Source organism: Eschrichtius robustus, chromosome 3 (assembly GCF_028021215.1).
Source record: "Eschrichtius robustus isolate mEscRob2 chromosome 3, mEscRob2.pri, whole genome shotgun sequence".
In the NCBI taxonomy this organism is placed as follows: Eukaryota; Metazoa; Chordata; class Mammalia; order Artiodactyla; family Eschrichtiidae; genus Eschrichtius; species Eschrichtius robustus.
Window position 1 is genome coordinate 25736491 of NC_090826.1, and position 20005 is coordinate 25756495.

Consider the following 20005-nt stretch of genomic DNA (forward strand, 5'->3'; position numbering starts at 1 on the left):
GAGATCTTCCCGGACCAGAGCTTGAATCCGTGTTCCCTGCATTGGCAGGTGGATTCTTAACCACTGCGCCACCAGTGAAGTCCCACCCCTATGTTTTATTCTAAGAGTTTTACGGTCTTAGCTTGTATATTTAGGTTGTTGATCTATTTTGAGTTTTATGTATGGTGTAAGCTAGGGATCCAACTTCATTCTTTTGGATCTGAACATTTAGTTGTCCCAGCACCTTTTGTTGAAGAGACTGTTCTTACTCCATTGAATGGACTTGACATCTTGTCAAAGATCAGTTGGCTGGCTGTGGATGTGTGAGTTTATTTCTGGACTCTGTTCTGTTCTGTCAATTCTTTTTTTTTTTTTTTTTTCTTTTCTATCAGTTCTGTTCCATTGATCTATATGTTTATCCTTATGCCAGTACCACACTGTTTTGATTACTGTAGCTTTGTAGTGAGTTATGAAATCAGGAAGTGTGAGTTCTCCAACTTTATTATTTAAGAATCTGTAGTTTCCACATACTTGTGAATTTTCTAGTTTCCTTCTGTTATTTATTTCTAGCTTCATTCCATGTGGTGAAGGAAGATAATTTGTCTGATTTCAGTCTTTTAGAATCTGTTGAGACTCTTTATGGCTTAACGTGGTCTGTCTTGGAGAACGTTCCATGCACACTTGAGAAGACGTTTTCTACTGTTGTTGGGTGGGAGTGTTCTATATATCTTTTGGGTCTACCTGATTTATAATGTTAAAGTCCTCTATTTCCTTATTAATCTTCTGTCTAGGTTCTATTCATTATTGAAAGTGGTGTACTGAAGTCTCCAAATGTTACTGTAGAACTATTTTTCCCTTCACTTCTGTCAGTGTTTGCTTTATATATTTTGGGGCTCTAGTTGGTGCATTTATAATTGTTATATCTTCTTGATGAATTGACACTTTTATCAGTATGTAATGTCCTCCTTTGACTCTTGTAACAGTTTTTGACTTAAAATTTTTTATCTGGTATTAGTATAGCCATCCCAGCTCTCTTTTGGTTACCATTTGCATAAATATCTGTTTTCATCCATTTACTTTCAACTTGTTTGCATGTTGGGATATACAGTAAGTCTTTGCAGGCAGCATATAGTTGGATCATGTTTTTTTAATCCTCTGCCAATCTCTGCCTTTTGACTGGAGAGTTTAATCCATTTAAGTATAATGTAATTACTCGGGAATTCCCTGGTGGTCCAGTGGTTAGGACTCTGTACTTGCACTGCTGGGGGCCCAGGTTTGATTCCTGGTCGAGGAACTAAGACTCCTGAACCGTGTGGCACAGCCAAAAAAAAAAAAGTATAATGTAATTACTGGTAAGGAAGGACTTCTGCCATTTTGTTCTTTTTTTCTATATGTCTTATGCTTTTTTAGTCCCTTTCTTCCTCTATTACTGCCTTTTGTATTTAGTTGGTTTCTTGTAGTGAATTGTTTTCATTCCCTTCTCATTTCCTTTGTTTTTAATTTTTCCTAATTCCTAAACATTTTCCTAAACATTTCCTAATGTTTTTAATTTTTATTTTGTGTGTGTATATGTATATGTATAGAGAGATTGTGGTTACCATGGAGATAACATTTAACATCCCAAATTTATAACAATGTAGTTTGGATTGATACCAACTTAACTTCAGTAGCATACAAAAACTTTGTTCCTGTACAGCTCCAATCCCCTCTTTATGTTGTTGCTGTCACAGATTGTATCTTTATATATTGTATGCCCAATAGCATTTGTTTATAATTATTTTATATGTTTTTCTTTTAAATCACGTAAGAAATAAAAAGTGGCATTACAAACCAAAAATCCTATAATACTGGCTTTCGTATTTCCCCATGTAGTTAACCTTTACTGGCTTCAAGTTACTGTGTAGTGTCCTTTCATTTCCTTTCATTTTCAACTTGAAGGACTCCCTTTTAGCATTTCTTATAGAGCAAGTCTAGTGGTTAACAAACTCCCTCAGCTTTTATCTGAGAATGTCTTAGTTCCTCCCTTGTTTTTGAAGGACAGTTTTGTCAGATACAGGATTCTTTGACAGTTTTTTCTTTTAGCACTTTAAAAATCTCAGTGCCTTCTGGACTTCATGGTTTCTGATGAGAAGTTGGCTTGTATGTGATGAGTCACTTCTTCCTTACTGCTTTCAAGATTTTCTTTTTGTCTTTGGCTCTCAACAGTTTGATTATGTATCTAGATGTGGGTCTGAATTTTTCTCCTTATGATTAATTGGGTATCTTTATGTGTACATTCATGTCTTACATTAAATTTGGGAAATTTTCTGCCATTATTTCTTCAGAATTCTTTTTCCCTTTCCCTCCCATTTCTTTGACTCCCTAAATGTATATATTGTGATTTGCTTGTTGGAGTTCCATGGATCCCTAGGTTCTGTTCACTTTTCTTCATTCTTTTTCCCTTTCTGCTCAGACTGCATAATTTCAATTTTCTTGTCTTCAAGCCTGCTACTTCTGTCTGTTGCCTGCTCAGATCTGCTGTTGAACCCCTCTAGTGAATTCTTCATTTCAGTTATTATACTTTTCAACTCTAGAACTTCTCTTTGGTTCCTTTTCTATTTGTTGATATTCTCATTTTGTTCAGCATTGTTTTCCTGATTTCCTTTAGTTGTTTGTCCAAATTTTCCCCTTAGCTCTTGGAGTGTATTTAAGACAGTTGTTTGAAAGTCTTTGTCTTAGTTTGTCCAGTGTCTGGGCTTCCTCAGGAAAAGTTTCTGTCCATTTATTTTGTGCCTTTGAATGGACCATACTTCCTTCTTTCCTTGTATGCCTTGTAATTTTTTTAAAATTAAAAACTGGACATTTGAATATTATAATGTAACTCTGGAAATCAGTTTGTTTTCTATTTGTCGTATGTTCTTGGTTCTTTTTTCCCTCTTTACCTGCTTTCTTTTGGATTATTTTTTATAATTCTCATTTTATCTTCTTAGGTTTAAGGAAATTTTTTAAATGGGAAAGTTATTGTATATGTACCTACTTCTTACCATTTCTAGTATTCTTCCTTTTGTGAAGATCTGAGTTACCTTCTGGTATCATTTCCTTTCTGCTTGAACAACTTTAGCATTTCTTTAGTGCAGGTCTGCTAGAGACAGAGTCTCAGCTTTTGTCTGAAAAAGTCTATTTCACTTTCATTTTTGAAAGTGTTTTCACTGGGCATAGAATTCTAGTTTGGCAGTTTTTTTCAGTACAGTTAATAATGTTATTTCATTATCTTTTTTAATTTTATTTTATTTTTTATTGAAGTATAGTTAATTTACAATGTTGTGTTAGTTTCAAGTGTACAGCAAAGTGATTCAGTTATACATATATATATATGTATATTTTTTCTCAGATTCTTTTCCATTATAGGTTACTACAAAATACTGAGTGTAGTTCACTGCGCTATACAGTGAACTACAGGTCTTTGTTGTGTACCTACTTTATATATAGTAGTATGTATATGTTAATCCCAAACTCCTCGTTTATCTCTCCCCTACCTCCCTCTAATATTATCTAGAATTTTTGTATCCTTGTTCATAAGTGATATAGGAAAAGTATAGGACCTTCTCATATTATCCTTCTTTGGTATTGTTATCAAAAGAATGTCCCTTCCGGTACTTCCCTGGTGGCACAGTGGTTAAGAATATGCCTGCCAGTGCAGGGGATACAGGTTCGACCCCTGGTCCAGGAAGATCCCACATGCCATGGAGTAACTAAGCCCGTGTGCCACAACTACTGAGCCTGTGCTCTAGAGCCCGTGAGCCACAACTACTGAGCCCGCCTGCCACAACTACTGAAGCCTGCGCGCCTAGAGCCCATGCTCCACAATCACAATGAGAGAAGCCACCACAGTGAGAAGCCCGTGCACTGCAACAAAGAGTAGCCCCCACTCGCCACAACTAGAGAAAGCCCATGCGTAGCAACGGAGACCCAACACAGCCAAAAATAAATAAAATAAATAAATTTATGGAAAAAAAGAAAACCCAGGACTTCCCTGGTGGCGCAGTGGTTAAGAATCCGCCTGCCAATGCAGGGGACGTGGGTTCAAGCCCTGGTCTGGGAAGATCCCATATACCGCGGAGCAACTAAGCCCATGCGCCACAACTACTGAACCTGCGCTCTAGAGCCTGTGAGCCACAACTACTGAGCCCACGTGCTACAACCACTGAAGCCCGCGCACCTAGAGCCCATGCTCCGCAACAAGAGAAGCCAGTGCAATGAGAAGCCTGCACACCGCAACAAAGAGTAGCCCCCATTCACCACAACTAGGGAGAGCCCATGTGCAGCAACGAAGACCCAACACTGCCAAAAATTAATTGATTAATTAATTAATTAATTTAAAAAAAATAATCTGCCTGCCAATGCAGGGGACACAGGTTTCAGCCCTGGTCCCTGGTCCGGGAAGATCCCACATGCCACGAAGCACCTAAGCCCATGCGCCACAACTACTGAGCCTGCGCTCTAGAGCCTGTGAGCCACAACTACTGAGCCCACGTGCTACAACCACTGAAGCCCGCGCACCTAGAGCCCATGCTCCGCAACAAAAGAAGCCACTGCAATGAGAAGCCCGCGCACCGCAATGAAGAGTAGCCCCCTCTCGCCGCAACTAGAGAACACCTGCACACAGCAACGAAGACCCAGTGCAGCCAAAAATAAATAAATAAATTTATTCCTTTATTTTTTTTATTTTTATTTTTAAAAAACAACTATGAATGCAACTATGAACAGGTAGCAGCTGGAAGGAGTTCTTTGTGATGAAGGAAAAGTTTTGTATCTTGATAGTTGTGGTGGGTTCACAAATCCACAGACGTGGTAAAATTGCATGGAATTACACACGTATGCACAAACACTCAAATGAGTACACGCAGAAGAACACATACACAAATGAGAACATGTGAAATCTGAATGAGGTCTGTAGATTGTACCAATGTCGATTTCTTTGTTTTGATACTGCACTGTAATTATGTAGAATATTATCATTGTGGTACATGAGACCACTACTATTTTTAAAACTCCAGGTGAGTCTATCATTATTACCATTATTTTATTATCACAATAATCAAACAAAATCAAATCATGAATTAGAAAGTAATCAAAGAGGGCTTCCCTGGTGGCGCAGTGGTTGAGAATCTGCCTGCCAATGCAGGGGACACGGGTTTGAGCCCTGGTCTGGGAAGATCCCACATGCCGCGGAGCAACTGGGCCCGTGAGCCACAACTACTGAGCCTGCGCGTCTGAAGCCTGTGCTTCACAACAAGAGAGGCCGCGACAGTGAGAGGCCCGCGCACTGCGATGAAGAGTGGCCCCCGCTCGCCGCAACTAGAGACAGCCCTCGCACAGAAACGAAGACCCAACACAGCCAAAAATAAGTAAATAAATAAATAAATAAATAAATTTATAAAAAAAAAAAAAAGAAAGTAATCAAAGAGTAAGATGCATTTAAACATTGAGTTCACTAAAGGGACTAGTGAAATATCAACGCCTATCCAGAAATTGTTTCAATAAGAGGAACAAGAGTTATAAAAGTTATGTTCAGATTTCTCTCATGTTTCAAAGTTTTCTTTAAAATTAAAACTTAAAATTGAACTTAAAAACAGAAATTGCAGTGTTGATCCCTCTGGGGACTTCTAGTAGCGCTGACAAGGGTTTTAGCTAAATATTCCAAATAAGAGCTTCTCTGGAAGTTCTTCTCTTCAGGTCAGGGAGTTGATGTCTAGGGGCCAATCCATTCCCATGGATGCTTTGTGGAGTCATATATTTTCTGTTAAAACACTGAGAATCAGGGAATTTTACCAACATTGTTACTTAAATAACCCCTTTTCCATTAAATATTCACTTTGTCTTTCTCTGGCAAAAACAAAACAAAACAAACAAAAAAAAAACCTCATTTGTAAAACCATTTAAACCTGGCATTTTCTTTGTGGGAATATTCTTTAGTGCTGATTCAGTATATTTAATGGTTGTAAGGCTAGTCACATTCTGTTTGAGTCACTTTTGGCAAGTTATATTATTCTAGGAATTTGTCTTTTCAAACATGTTAGCTAGCATAAAGTTGTTCATATTTGCTTTTCAATCTCTTTAGTTACCTAACATTATTTGTGTCCTCTTTTGTTCTTGAGAAATCTCACCAGAGACTTGACTATTTTTCATCTTTTGAAAGTTCCAAGTTTTGCCTTGTTGATTCTCTCTGCTGTATGATTTCTCTCTCCTGTCTTTTTTTTTCCTAACCTGTGTACCTAAGTCATTAATGTTCAGACTTTGTGTTAACTTCCTAAAGCTTATACACAAATAATTAAATTTCAGGTATATGAAACACTGGCATGTAAAGGGCAAGCTTTAAAACTTTCAGAAGACATAAGAGGGTATCTTTCTGACCTTGGGAGCGTGAAAGGATTTATTAAACAAGACACACAGAAAAAGCTAAGTATTAAAGAAAAATTTAACTACATTATAATTAAGAACTTGTTAAAGAACTCCATAAAGTGAAAATTGCAAAAAATGAAAAGATACAAATTCCTAAAAGATATTTGTAATACAAATAACTAACAAATGGTTAATAACTAGAATATCTAAAGAACTATAAATCAATAAGAAAAGGCCAAGTAATTCAATAGAAAAATATTCGAAGTACCGTAAACAGACATTTTTCACAGAAAGGGAAACATGGCTAATAAACATAAAATCTAACCCTATTAGTAATGCAAATCATTACCCCAGTGAAGTACCTCATACTCAGTAGATTGGCAGAAGTGATAATTCTGAGTAATAGGATATACATCAGTGGGAACCTGGTACGTATTGCTGAGCTAATGTGAATTGGTATCCCATTGGAAGGCAACGTGGTATCTGGTGAAGTTTAACATTTACTTGCCTAAACCCAGCAATTCATTCCTTAGAGCAGGGGTTCTCAAAGTGTGATCTGCAGACTATTTCAGAGGGTCTGGGAAGTGAAGACTAAGATGTTATTTGCCAACTCAAAATAGATTAAAGACTTAATTGTAAGACCTGAAACTGTTAAAACTCCTAGAAGAAAACACAGGAAAAAAGACCTTAGTCTTGGCAATGATTTTTTTGGATATGACACCAAAAGCACAAGCAACAAAAGCAAAAATAAATAAGTGGGATCACATAAACGAGAAAGCTTGAACTAGAAAACTTAAAAGCTTCTGCACAGCAAAAGAAATGGTCGACAAAATGAAAAGGCAGCCTATGGGAGAAAATATTTGCTAACCATATATCTGATAAGGGATTAATATCCAAAATATGTAAGGAACTCACACAATTCAATAGCAAAAAAAAACCCAAATAATGCATTTAAAAATAGGCAAAGAACCTGAATAGACACTTTTACAAAGCAAACGTATAAATGGCCGACAGGTTCATGAAAAAGATGCTCAACATCACTAATCATCAGGGAAATGCAAATAAATTATGATGTGTTTATACAGTAAAATAATATGACATAGGAAAAATTAAAGAAATACAGCTCCATGCAAAAACATGGGTGAATCTTTTTTTTTTTTTTAAATTATTAGCACCTTTAATTATTATTTATTTATTTATTTATTTTTTGGCTGTGTTGGGTCTTCGTTTCTGTGCGAGGGCTTCCTCTAGTTACGGCAACCGGGGGCCACTCTTCATCGCGGTGCGCGGGCCTCTCACTATCGTGGCCTCTCTTGTTGCGGAGCACAGGCTCCAGACGCGCAGGCTCAGTATTTGTGGCTCACGGGCCTAATTGCTCCGCGGCATGTGGGATCCTCCCAGACCAGGGCTCGAACCCGTGTCCCCTGCATTAGCAGGCAGATTCTCAACCACTGCGCCACCAGGGAAGCCCAAACACGGGTGAATCTTAAAAACCCAGTGGAGGGGCGACAATTCTCAGTAGACTAAACATAGTATGATACAATATTTAGGAGTAAACATATATGTGATTAATAAAAACAAAAGCAAAGATAATGACAATTCATCATAGCAGTTTTCTTTTGGCTGGAATTGGAGTGGGGATGGAGGGGCCTGGGATAGGGAAAAACCCTACTACTAGATTCAGGCATATTAATAATCTAGTTCTTAGGTTTAGTGGTGAGTTGACAGATGCTCATTGTATTATTTTGCTTGGTAACTTTACATTATGTTTCATCTTTTTGTATGTAGCAAATATTACAGAATAAAATTTTAAATTTCTTTAATTTAAAATATAGATGGGTGGCCACATGAGTTATTAAAAAAAAATACATGGTATTCCACTGAATTGGGTACACTATAACGTATATCACCTGGGTAGGTTAAATATATTTGAGTTTATTGGGCAAGTCATATAACTTTTCTGTCTTGTCATAGAAGTGGTCATAGCTTGTGAGCATTTACCATATGCCTGTTGTTCTAAATAGTACTTTGCATGTATTAAGCTATATAGTCCTTCTAACAACTCCGTGCTCATGTATTAAGCTATATAATCCTTCTAACAGCTCTATGAAATAGGAATTATTATATCCCTGTTTTAAAGATGAGCTCCTGAGGCATAGAGGTTAAAGCAACTTGTTGAAAGTTGCACAGCTAACAAGTAGAAGAGCTGGTATATGAACCCACACAATCTGCCTCCAGGGCCTACACCTTTTAACTCCTCTGCTTATATCAATTGCTATAAAAGCACTTACTTAATAAGTTTGTTATGATTAAAGGAGACTGTGTTGTTTGTGTGGGGGTGGTACTAGAGATGTCAGGTGCAGTTACTGAGATTATTAGGCCTCCTTGGGAACCTGTGAGTCCCCCTGAGAAGGGGAGGGTGGGTAGGGAAAGAAGCCATTGAGAAGGAAATGCTGTCCTCCTAAGAGCCTTTGCCAGTATGTTTGTATCTTCCCTTCTTCCAGAGACCATGGCGAGCCCAGGGAAAGACAATTATCGAATGAAGAGCTATAAGAACAATGCCCTAAACCCTGAGGAAATGAGGCGAAGAAGAGAGGAGGAGGGCATTCAGCTCCGGAAGCAGAAACGGGAGCAACAAGTGGGTTAGCCCAAGTATTCTCAAACGTGCTCTTCAGGGAGGCAGGCCAGCCACCACGGGTGACCTCCACCTTGCACTCTCACTTTCCTCTTGGGAAAGTAGCTTATCTCTGTGGGCCGCTCATCCAGCTTCCTTTGTTGTAAAGAAATTTTGGAAGCTTTGAGAAAGAACTGTCCCTTATTCCTTTTCCATAATTTAGAACAACTTGGACATCATTTATGTCTTCAATATAACATTCTAGTGCTAACCCCTTGTTTTTACCCAGTAGTCACTGTTAGGACTGGCCGTCAAGGCCCAGCCCCAAGCCTGGCCCTTTAAGAATTTTGTCAGCCATCTGGGCTGCCTTACTTCTATTTCTTGAGTCCATTCTTTGTAAGTCTCCCTAGAACTGAGACTGTATTAATGCCTCATCGTCTACACTCTGCCATGCACCATGCACCACACGCCACCACCAAATTGGTTCCTTGCCCAGGTCTAGATGCTAACCTGCTTTTGCCCACCCTTTTGCTTTACCATTATGTCTTTCCTTCACAGCCTTTTATATGCATCACCTTTTATACAAAGGGCACAGGAATTTTAAAAGATTTTTTTTGCTTATAAAAATGTTCTCCAAAAATGTAAACAATCTATAACATAGAAAGTAAAGCCCTTGAATATCTTTCCATATCAGTATATTAAGCTTGGCATTTCCTCATACAGTAGCATTTCCTTGACAGTTACGCCATAATTTAATATTGGGTCATACTTTGTTTTCTTTGTTTCGGTAAGAAGTCTTACCACCATCTCTTCTCTTTACTTTCAGCTTTTTAAACGGAGAAATGTGGAGCTGATTAATGAAGAAGCCGCCATGTTCGATAGTCTCCTCATGGACTCCTATGTGAGCTCTACCACTGGGGTAAGACCCTTGCAAGCTTCCCAGGCAAGCTTGGGAAGTACCTGCTTCTGCAGAACAGAAATTGGTCAGTTCACATCATCTAGTTAGCTTTACCAACAACCATGCTAAGCTCTTTATTCCATGGGCCCTTTTGTAGCTGGTCAGCTTAAGGAGTCAATAAGGATTCATCTCTGATGGAAACACCAGAGGAAACATTTAAGGGAAGCTGTCAGTTGCCTCAGAGGTTAAGAATCACTTCCAAATGTTCCAACTTGAAGCAGCTGTGGATTAAACACCTTCTGAGCCTGCTGTTACGCCTTCCTCTTGCCCTGAAGTCTTTAGAAAGCAGGATTCCAAACAGGATTATGGGCTCATATCTGGCTCTAGTATTGGTTTGCAAAGTCGTGAACCTGTTTTATGTTCTAGGAGAGCGTGATCACAAGAGAGATGGTAGAGATGCTCTTTTCTGACGATTCTGACCTGCAGTTAGCAACCACACAGAAATTCCGGAAACTGCTCTCCAAAGGTACAAAGCCTAGTCTTCCCCAGGGGGCCCTGCATGACTTTAGCATCTTGTTTCTTCTCACTGACCTCGTCAACTACTCCCTTTCACTCATTCTGCTGTAGCCCTGCTGGCTTTGGTGTCCTTGGACAAGCCAGGCACATTCGTACCTTTGCACTGTCTATTTCCTCTGCCTGATATCCTTTACTTGCAGATAACTGTGTGACAGCTGCTGCATTTCTATGATCAGATCCTACCTTCTCAGTAAAGCCTACCCTGACACGCTATCAGAAATTGCAGCTCCCCCCACCCCTGCAGCATTTTTAGTCTCCTTACCCCACCCTACCTATTCTTTTTTTTTCCTATTACACTAACTGCCTTCTAACATAACAGGATATTTCTCATCACGAGGATATAAGCTCTACGAGGGCAGAGACTTTTGGTTTTGTTCACTACTGTATCCTCAGTACCCAGAAACATGTCTGGCACATAGTTTGTGCCTAGTAAAAATTTGATGTATGATGGGAAAAATATTCCCTGACTTTTCTTCCTCCCAAGAAAAGAATGCTGGTCTTGGAAGGGAAGTGTTTAGACAAGGGTTGCTCCTCCCTTGGTCTTCTCTCCCTTAATTCTTTACTTGCTTAGGTAAGTAAGGTTAGTTACTTGCTTAGGTTTAGGAAGCCAAAGGTGAGCATAGTTAAATTAGGATTGGCTTTACTCTTTGGCATCTCAGCTATTTTATACAGTTCAAAAATGAACAGCTATTGTTTTTTTTAATATATATATATATTTATTTATTTATTTATTTATTTTTGGCTGTGTTGGGTCTTCGTTGCTGCATGCGGGCTTTCTCTAGTTGCAGTGAGCAGGGGCTGCTCTTCGTTGCGGTGCGCGGGCTTCTTATTGCGGTGGCATCTCTCGTGGAGCACAGGCTCTAGGTGTGCAGGCTTCAGTAGTTGCGGTGCGCAGGCTTCAGTAGTTGCAGCACGTGGGCTCAGTAGTTGTGGCACACGGGCTTAGTTGCTCCACGGCATGTGGGATCTTCCCGGACCAGGGATGGAACCCGTGTCCCCTGCATTGGCAGGCGGATTCTCAACCACTGCGCCACCAGGGAAGCCCCATGACCAGCTATTGTTAAAACTACCTCACCAAAAGGGAGTTTGGGAATGTTTAGAAGGATTGTCAGGAGTATCTAGGAAGGATGGTGGACTTACCCCCATTAAAGCATTAGCCAAAGCCTCTCCTGACTTTTCCTCTCCCTCTTCCAGAACCTAGTCCTCCAATAGATGAAGTTATCAATACTCCAGGAGTGGTGGATCGGTTTGTGGAGTTTCTGAAGAGGAATGAGAATTGTACATTACAGGTGAGGCCTGGGGTGGAGAGTTACCAGATGAAAGCCCTTTTGCCAAGAAATTGTAGTGGCATGTTTCTACAGACACATCTCTTAGGATATAGACAAGATATTGAGGGAATGTTTAAGAGATGCTGTTACCTCAGAGGTCTTGACCTCAATCAAATAAGAGGCCCACAAACTCTTCCCTAAAACAATCTCAAAGGAAAGATACCAGAATATGACAGACTGATTATTCAGAGGTTATATTATAAATTATAAATATAAATATATTGGGTTAGCCAAAAAGTTCGTTCGGGTTTTTCTGTAAGATGTTACAGAAAATCCCGAACGAACTTTTTGGCCAACCCTAGAGGTTCTAGTCCACTTCTAACCCTGAGATGAACCATTTTGCTTCTCTGGGTCTCTCTTCTCACAAATGGGTAATGAGTAATCCATTAGAACTTATTAGAAACTTGGCTGAAAGGGACTTTTAGAGACCCATCTCACTCTTATCCTGGTTTCAGAGATGAATAAAGTGAAGCTTGGGAAATAAAAACGTGACTTGCCAAAGGACTCATGGGTGCTGTGGTAGTGCAGGACTAGACCTGGGACCATGGAAGCCCAATTCTGTCTTCCCATTATGTTATATCACTGCCAGCACCTCTTCCTATCATTTAAAGGTGGAGAGGGAAAGGCTTGTGTGGTTTTTGTTTTTGTTTTTAAGTCAGGGGCAGGAGGCTTATTGCTCTGAGCCAGCTAGTAGGCACGGCTGCTCAACTGGAATGACCTCTCACTCATGGCTTTAATCTCACTTTCAGTTTGAAGCTGCCTGGGCTCTAACGAACATTGCCTCTGGAACCTCTCAGCAGACCAAAATTGTCATTGAAGCAGGGGCTGTCCCCATTTTTATAGAGCTGCTTAACTCGGACTTTGAGGATGTACAGGAACAGGTAATGCCCAAATTTGACTTAATTCTTGATGGTACCAGTGGTACTTATCCCCAGTTAAGAGGTTAAGAGCAAAGAGCTCCTGAAAACATTGGGATTTTCTTAGTGATAGAAGTGTCTTTTGTTATTCCTAAAGAGCCCCTTTGGGACACACCTGAGTCTGTGCTAATGCGGTGACCTAGATAGATAGCTTCAGGAAGGGAGGTCTAGTCATCAGAAAGACCAAATTTAGGATTAGAGGATAGGAACCCTCAGCCCCACCCCACCCCCACTCTTCCCACCCCTCCACCCCACCCTCCCCAGGGAGGTTAGAGGGGCTAGGGATTGGGTTATAAAAAGGCTTGAACAGTGAGATTCAGAGAGCTTCTGAGTTGGTTAACACTCAGTGTGCTGGGAAGGTGATGTGCCTGGAGAGGGCTTGGAAGTTCTGTGCAACCCCACTCCTCAACCCACACCTTGCCCTGTGCATCTCTTCCATTTAGCTCTTCCTGAGTTGTATGTATTACGGTAAACTGGTAAACGTAAGTAAAGTGTTCTGAGTTCTGTGAATCATTCTAGTGAATTATTGAACCTGAGGAGGAGATTGTGGAACTCCTGAATTTATAGCCAGTTGGTAAGAAGTATGGGTAGCGCCTGGGAATTGCAGCTAGTATCTAAATTGAGGGCAGTCTTGTGGGACTGAGCCCCTAGCCTGTGGGATCTGCCCTAACTCCGAGTTAGTGTCAGAATTTAACTGAATTGACACAGTTGGTATCAGAGAATTGGTTGTTGGTGTAGAAAAAACTCCACACATTGGGCATCGGAGGTGGTGCTGGAAAAAAGACACCACAATACCCATTTCTCAGCACCTACAGATCATAAAAACCCAACTTCCATTTCTTCCACTGGTTGGATAGAAGTGGAGAGTGGTACTAGGGTTTTTTCCTATATTACTACATATAGGGTTGGTCCCATGAGGCTACAAGAATGCAGTTTTCCCATCATTTTCTCCTTTTCTGGGGGGGATAAGGAGGTCTTGGTTTGGCTTCTCTGGCTGCAGTACAATGTCAGCCTGCCTTCCCCAATGAACCAGGAACTCTCAGAGGAAAAGTCCTCATAGAGCAAGTGCTCAGTAAGGATGTTAACAAGGAGGGTACCTGAGCTTATTTAGTGTGTTTCAGGTCTTGATGGGGTGTTTGTCCTGGTTACTGGTGGGTGTCACTCTGTAGTTGTGAGTATAAGGTACTCACAGAAGCCGCTAGGCTCTGTGGGTGACAGTTCCATCATCCCTTTTTTAGGCAGTCTGGGCACTGGGAAACATAGCTGGAGACAGCTCCGTTTGCCGAGATTACGTCTTGAACTGTTCCATTCTTAATCCTTTGCTAACGTGAGTAATTATTATCATCTGCACCTGGGGTATCTTTCCGGCAGCCATGTGGCAGATCTTTGGGGAGCAGTTTACCTTAAGACGATGAGTGAATACAAAAATGATAAAAGTGCATTCTCATTGCCAGAGTAAAAGATAGTATCTTTTGAGAGTAAGAAGATTGTGTCACTGGTCTGTGTCTTGTGCTTCCTCACTTTGTAGCACTGTAGAATCTCATGTTGGTCATACCTGTCATTGTTGAGCCAGAGGAGAGAGGAAGGACTAGCCCATCTGGAAGAATGTAACCTTCTCTACGGAATGCATTGATTTGCTATGGGTTTATGCCTAGTACATTGGAGAGCTCTGTTGTAAGCCACAGATCTAAGACCCCATGCAGAGTCATCTGGATGCTCCCATCCCTTCCTCTGTACCCTTATAGTAGAGCTACATCTAAACCAAAACAGAGGGAGGAGCTTTTCTTGAGAGGCCACAATCTCATAGGCTACTATTATAACTCCTTCTTGGGCCTGTCACAGAAAATCATTCCATACTGCATGGCTAAAGCCCTCACACTAAACCTTCAGCTTTTATTTCCAAAGACAACAATACTCTTGTTTAGAACTTGTGGCCACAGTTAGGGGCACAGTATGTCCTATCTTAAACGTTTAGCATGCTTACTCACGGTCCAGCCCTCTGTTTGTCCTTATTAGCTATGGTCTTAATAAGCCACAGCTGGTCCTAATCCTCTGTGAAGATGTAGGTCGGCCTCCTGGGCCAAACAGGCTCACTTAACTTAAATCTATGGGTAGGACGAAACAGGCTGCTAGAGTCTTAGGGGTCTGATTGGATTTGCTCCTGGGGGTCGTAGGCAACAGCCCTATGCAAAGAGCATCATTGCTCAGGATCTGGCTTTGCTGTCTCCTTCAGGCTGCTTACCAAGTCCACACGACTGACAATGACACGGAATGCAGTCTGGGCCCTGTCAAACCTGTGCCGAGGCAAGAACCCACCCCCAGAGTTTGCAAAGGTAAGACAGCTTCTCTTTTTTTTTTTTTTTTTTTTATACTTATTTATTTATTTATCTGGTTGCACTGGGTCTTAGTTGCGGCAGGTGGGCTCCTTAGTTGTGGCCTGACCAGGGATTGAACCTGGGCCCCCTGCATTGGGAGCATGGAGTCTTATTCACTGTGCCACCAGGGAAGTCCCAAGAGAGCTTCTTACCAATTCCTGAGTGAAAGCAGCTTCCTTCATATGGAGGAATTTTGATATGGGAGTTTTCAAGTCTTTGGGGAACCCTCAGAGTCTCATCCTTGGGAAACTGAAAAAGGCAGTTGTCAATGAAGTAGGTGATCTCATATGCCTGGATGGTAAAGTGAAAATGTGGGCCTGATGGTTTAATGTAGTAGAAATCTCCAGGTTTTAGACTTACTTAGTAGAGGAGGGCTCAGCGATGTCAGGGTTAGTGGTAGAGATGATGTAACCGTGTCCACCTGAGTCCCTCTCTCTCTGCTTCCAACAGGTCTCCCCCTGTTTGCCTGTGCTGTCTCGCCTACTCTTCAGCAGCGACTCAGACTTGCTGGCAGATGCTTGCTGGGCCCTTTCTTATCTGTCTGATGGCCCCAACGAGAAGATCCAGGCAGTCATAGACTCTGGAGTCTGCCGGAGATTGGTCGAGCTTCTAATGTGAGTGATCTCAGTTAGAAAGGGTACAGATTCCCTAAGCTTCTCCAAGCTCAGAACTGCAGTCAGCAGTCTGCTGCCCTATCCAAAGGTCTGGAGCCATGAGTGCTGCTGGCCTTGGTGGTCAGCCGAGTTGAATGCCATGTGCTGGCCCTCTACTGATCAGATCACCCTCCTCTGTAGGCACAACGATAACAAAGTGGCTTCTCCTGCTCTGAGAGCTGTGGGTAACATTGTCACCGGGGATGACATCCAGACCCAGGTAAGGAGGAGGAGGAGGGCTGTCTATGGACAAAATCCTTCTCTGCCACAGACTTTGGTCCTGGTAGAAGGCAACATGATCTAGGAGAGAAAACATAGGCTTGAGTGAAAAATTCCAGCTCTGCCACTTTCTATATTATTTGGGGGCAACTTGGTTGCCTTCATTTTTTTCTATAAATTGGAAGCAAGTCATCATCCATTGGGTGCTATTGAAGAAAAACTAAATGGAATAACCTGACTCACTACCTGGGACATTGTAAAGTAATTGTTAACAGATTTTGAGTTACGGTACCTTTGAAATACTAAAAGCTATGGAACCTCACCCCTACTTCCTAGACCTTTAGGATCCCATGTCTCGTGTTAGTCTCCTGTTAGTAACACTCCCACTGAGAGCACAGTATACAGTGTTTCTCTGTTCAAAGGCTAGAGATCTGAGTATTCTTTGCGTCTTGAGTAGTTTGCATAATTCTGTGGGATTCTTCACAAATTTCTTACAGGTGAGCAGTCTCACTCAAGCCCACACTCATTTTCTAGGTCATTCTTTGTGTGTGTGTGTGCACGTGTGTGCCTGTGTACAGATATTCATAACTTTTTCTGTTTTTACAATTTTTAAGTATAGTTCATTGGCATTAAGTACATTCATATTGTTATTCAACCATCACCGCCATCCATCTCCACCACTTTTGCATCATTCCAAACTGAAACTCTGTACCCTTTAAATAATAACTTCCCATTTCCCCCTCCCCTCATCCTTTGGTAACCACCATACTATTTTCTGTCTCTTAGGAGTTTGACTACTCTAGGTACCTCGTATAAGCCGAACCATATATATTTGTCCTTTTGTTTCAGCTTATTTCACTTAGCATAATGTTTTCAAGGTTCATCCATATTTTAGCATGTCACACCTTCATTCCTTTCTGTGGCTGGATAATATTCCAAGCGTGCGTGTGCCACATTTGGTTTATTTATTCATCTATTGGTAGACACTTGGGTTGCTTCCACCTTTTGGCTAGTATGAATAATGCTGCATTGAGTATTGGCATACAAGTATCTGTTTGAGTCCCTGCTTTCAGTTCTTCTGGGTATATATCCAGAGGTGGAATTATTGGATCATATGGTAATTTTATGTTTAAGATTTTGAGGAACCACCATACTGTTTTGCACACAAAACAGTGCAATGGCTGCGCCATTTTACATTCCCACCAGAAGTGTACCGGGTTCCCATTTCTCCGCATCTTTACCAACACTTGCATTGCCTGGATTTTTTAAGGATAACTATTCTAATAAGCGTGAAGTTGTATCTCACTGAGGTTTTGATTTGCATTTCCCTAATGATTAGTGATGTTTGGCATCTTTTCATGTGCCTATTGGCCACCTGCATTTAAAAAAATTTTTTTTGTATATCCTGGATATTAATCCTTATCAGATATACGATATGTATATACTTTCTCCCATTCTGTGATTTGTGTAATTCACTATGTTGATGGTGTCTTTTGGTACCCAAAAGTTTTAAATTTTGATTAAGTCCAGTTTATCTAATTTTTCTTTTGTTGCCTGTGCTTTTGGTGTTCTAGGTCATTCTTAACTGTTCAGCCCTCCCTTGCCTCCTCCACTTGCTGAGCAGCTCCAAGGAGTCAATCCGAAAGGAAGCTTGTTGGACCATTTCAAATATCACTGCTGGCAACAGGGCTCAGATACAGGTAGAACAAGCAGGAGGGAAGTTGGGGGGGGGGGCAGCAGGTAGAAAGGCCTGGGAACATGAGACATTGTGGGATATTGCCCTCTAGAAGAAAAAATTTATTTCCCTTTTGAAATTGGGGTCAATGGATGCTATCAGTCAAAGATTCTGTGTAACAGAAGCCAGGTTCCTCTGTAGCGTCTTACCTATGTGAAAAGAACTTTCAGGAAGGGGAAGATGTCTTAATCTTTTAGCTGATTTGGGGTCTGGATTTGCTTATTCTTCTTGAAGTGACTTTCTTTCCTCCCCCGCACCCCACCCTCCACCCCCCAATTCTTCTCAGGCTGTCATAGATGCAAATATCTTCCCTGTGTTGATTGAAATCCTTCAGAAAGCAGAGTTCCGTACAAGGAAAGAGGCAGCCTGGGCCATCACCAATGCCACATCAGGAGGAACCCCTGAACAAATCAGGTATCACAGTCCTTTCCCATTGTCTTGAGTGCTATGTGTACTCTACCTCTTGGCTCACAGTTTACATGTGACCTCTAAACTGCCTTTTCTGGGATAGGTCTGCCCCTGTCTAGTAGGGTTTAACTGGTAAGCTGCTAGAGTGTAGCATGGGAATCTGAAGTAGATTCCTATAAACCATGTACCTCTTTTCCCTCCTGGAGAATGGAAACTTATGACACAGACATCTCTCTCCTCTGCCTCTTTCTACCCTCAAGAGAATTTAAATCTATGTAATTCTCAATTATCCATACAAATGAAAGAGAACCATGCTATGGCTCTTTCAGAGCAGCTTCTTTGGGAAATCATTTTTGGCAGTGATACTTGGGAGAAGCAAATAGGAAAGCTATTTTGTGTGAGGATGCTCTTTGATTCTGGGTTCCATTATCAACTTGAGTAGGAGTGGTGGGAACTGGAGAAGTGCCTTGCCTTCGGCTTGTAGCTTAGGAAGGGGAATATATTCAGTATAAATAAAACCTTAGGAGAAAAGGATAGCCACTGAGTGAAGCTTTTGAAGATACAGGGTTGTAAATGGCATTTTGGACAGGAAAAAGCATAAGTAAGTAAAGGTACAAAAATCAGAAACCTGAAGACCTTTACTGTTTGACTGGAATGTGATATTCTCGGAAGGGAATAATGAGAGGGGAAGCTAGAAAAGGTTAGGAGCCAGATTGTATTGTTATGACTGTAGAGCTGGGACCACAGAAATTTTAGGCAGGGAAATGATGTGCTCAGAGTAGGTAATACTGCAGCAAGGAGACATTAGAGACAAAGAGGAGGAATCCATAGCAGCCTTCTACATGGAAATGAACTAAACCAGTAGCATTGGGAGGGTGATGAGATTGAGATAAAGGATGGGTGGTTATGAAAGCTCAGTCAGAGTGAATTGCTGAGAGCATTGATGTGTGTGAGGGAGACCCAGAGACCCCATAGCACCTGCCTGGCACCTCCCTTGCCTTGTCTTAATTTAGAACTTACCTGGTCTCTGCCCCTCAGGTACCTGGTCTCCCTGGGCTGCATCAAACCCCTGTGCGACTTGCTGACTGTGATGGATTCAAAGATTGTGCAAGTTGCCCTCAATGGACTGGAGAACATCCTTCGGCTCGGAGAGCAAGAGGGCAAGCGCAGTGGCTCAGGGGTCAATCCCTACTGTGGCCTCATCGAGGAAGCCTATGGTAGGTGCCCTCTCCCCAACCTCATGTCTGCTGTAAGTAGAGAGAAACTCTGAAATAGTATACATATGTGAGGGTGTGTGTTTTGAGGGGGTCATCATTGAATGCAAGGTTTTATCCCACCAGTTCCATTTCCTCTGAGGAGCAGTAGATGAGTTCTGTTTCTGATAGGCTCTACCTAGTAAGTAGGTTATGGTACAGATGCAAAAATAAAGCTCCAGAATTGATAATAGAATCAGGAGCTGGAAGGCATGTTTTCAGCTGAGTTTCTAGCAGCAAGTTCTTTTCTTTCTTTTGTTTTGTTTTTCCATTACAGTTTATTACAAGATATTAAATATAGTTCCCTGTGCCATACAGGAGGTCCTTGTTGTTTATCTGTTTTGTTAATAGTAGTTTGTATCTGCTAATCCTAAACTCCTAATTTATCCCTCCCCACCCTTTTGCCTTTGGTAACCATAAGTTTGTTTTCTATGTCTGTGAGTCTTTTTTTGTTTTGTAAATAAGTTCATTTGTATCATTTTTTAGATTCCACGTAAGTGATATCATATGATACTTGTCTTTCTCTGTCTGACTTACTTCGCTTAGTATGATAATGTCTAGGTCCATCCATGTTGCTGCAAATGGCATTATTTTATTCTTACTTATGGCTGAGTAATATTCCATTATATATATGCACCACATCTTTATCCATTCATCTGTTGATGGATA

The 20005-nt window shown here is 41.1% G+C and overlaps 1 protein-coding gene and 1 non-coding gene across 4 annotated transcripts in view; both read left to right on the forward strand.

The window, feature by feature from the left end:
* Positions 1 to 20005, forward strand: part of KPNA6 (karyopherin subunit alpha 6) — a 53585-nt gene that overhangs the window by 27131 nt on the left and 6449 nt on the right. For all 3 annotated transcript variants that reach the window (XM_068539388.1, XM_068539389.1, XM_068539390.1), the window contains 12 exons: positions 8865 to 8998; positions 9801 to 9893; positions 10299 to 10398; positions 11643 to 11737; positions 12526 to 12657; positions 13932 to 14020; positions 14927 to 15026; positions 15519 to 15682; positions 15863 to 15941; positions 17515 to 17640; positions 17962 to 18089; positions 19122 to 19300. In XM_068539388.1, coding sequence (XP_068395489.1) covers positions 8865 to 8998; positions 9801 to 9893; positions 10299 to 10398; positions 11643 to 11737; positions 12526 to 12657; positions 13932 to 14020; positions 14927 to 15026; positions 15519 to 15682; positions 15863 to 15941; positions 17515 to 17640; positions 17962 to 18089; positions 19122 to 19300 — 1419 coding nt within the window. The remainder of the gene's footprint in view (positions 1 to 8864; positions 8999 to 9800; positions 9894 to 10298; positions 10399 to 11642; positions 11738 to 12525; positions 12658 to 13931; positions 14021 to 14926; positions 15027 to 15518; positions 15683 to 15862; positions 15942 to 17514; positions 17641 to 17961; positions 18090 to 19121; positions 19301 to 20005) is intronic.
* On the forward strand, positions 1201 to 1273 carry TRNAA-UGC (transfer RNA alanine (anticodon UGC)). The gene has a single exon. It is a non-coding gene; the product is annotated as a tRNA-Ala (tRNA).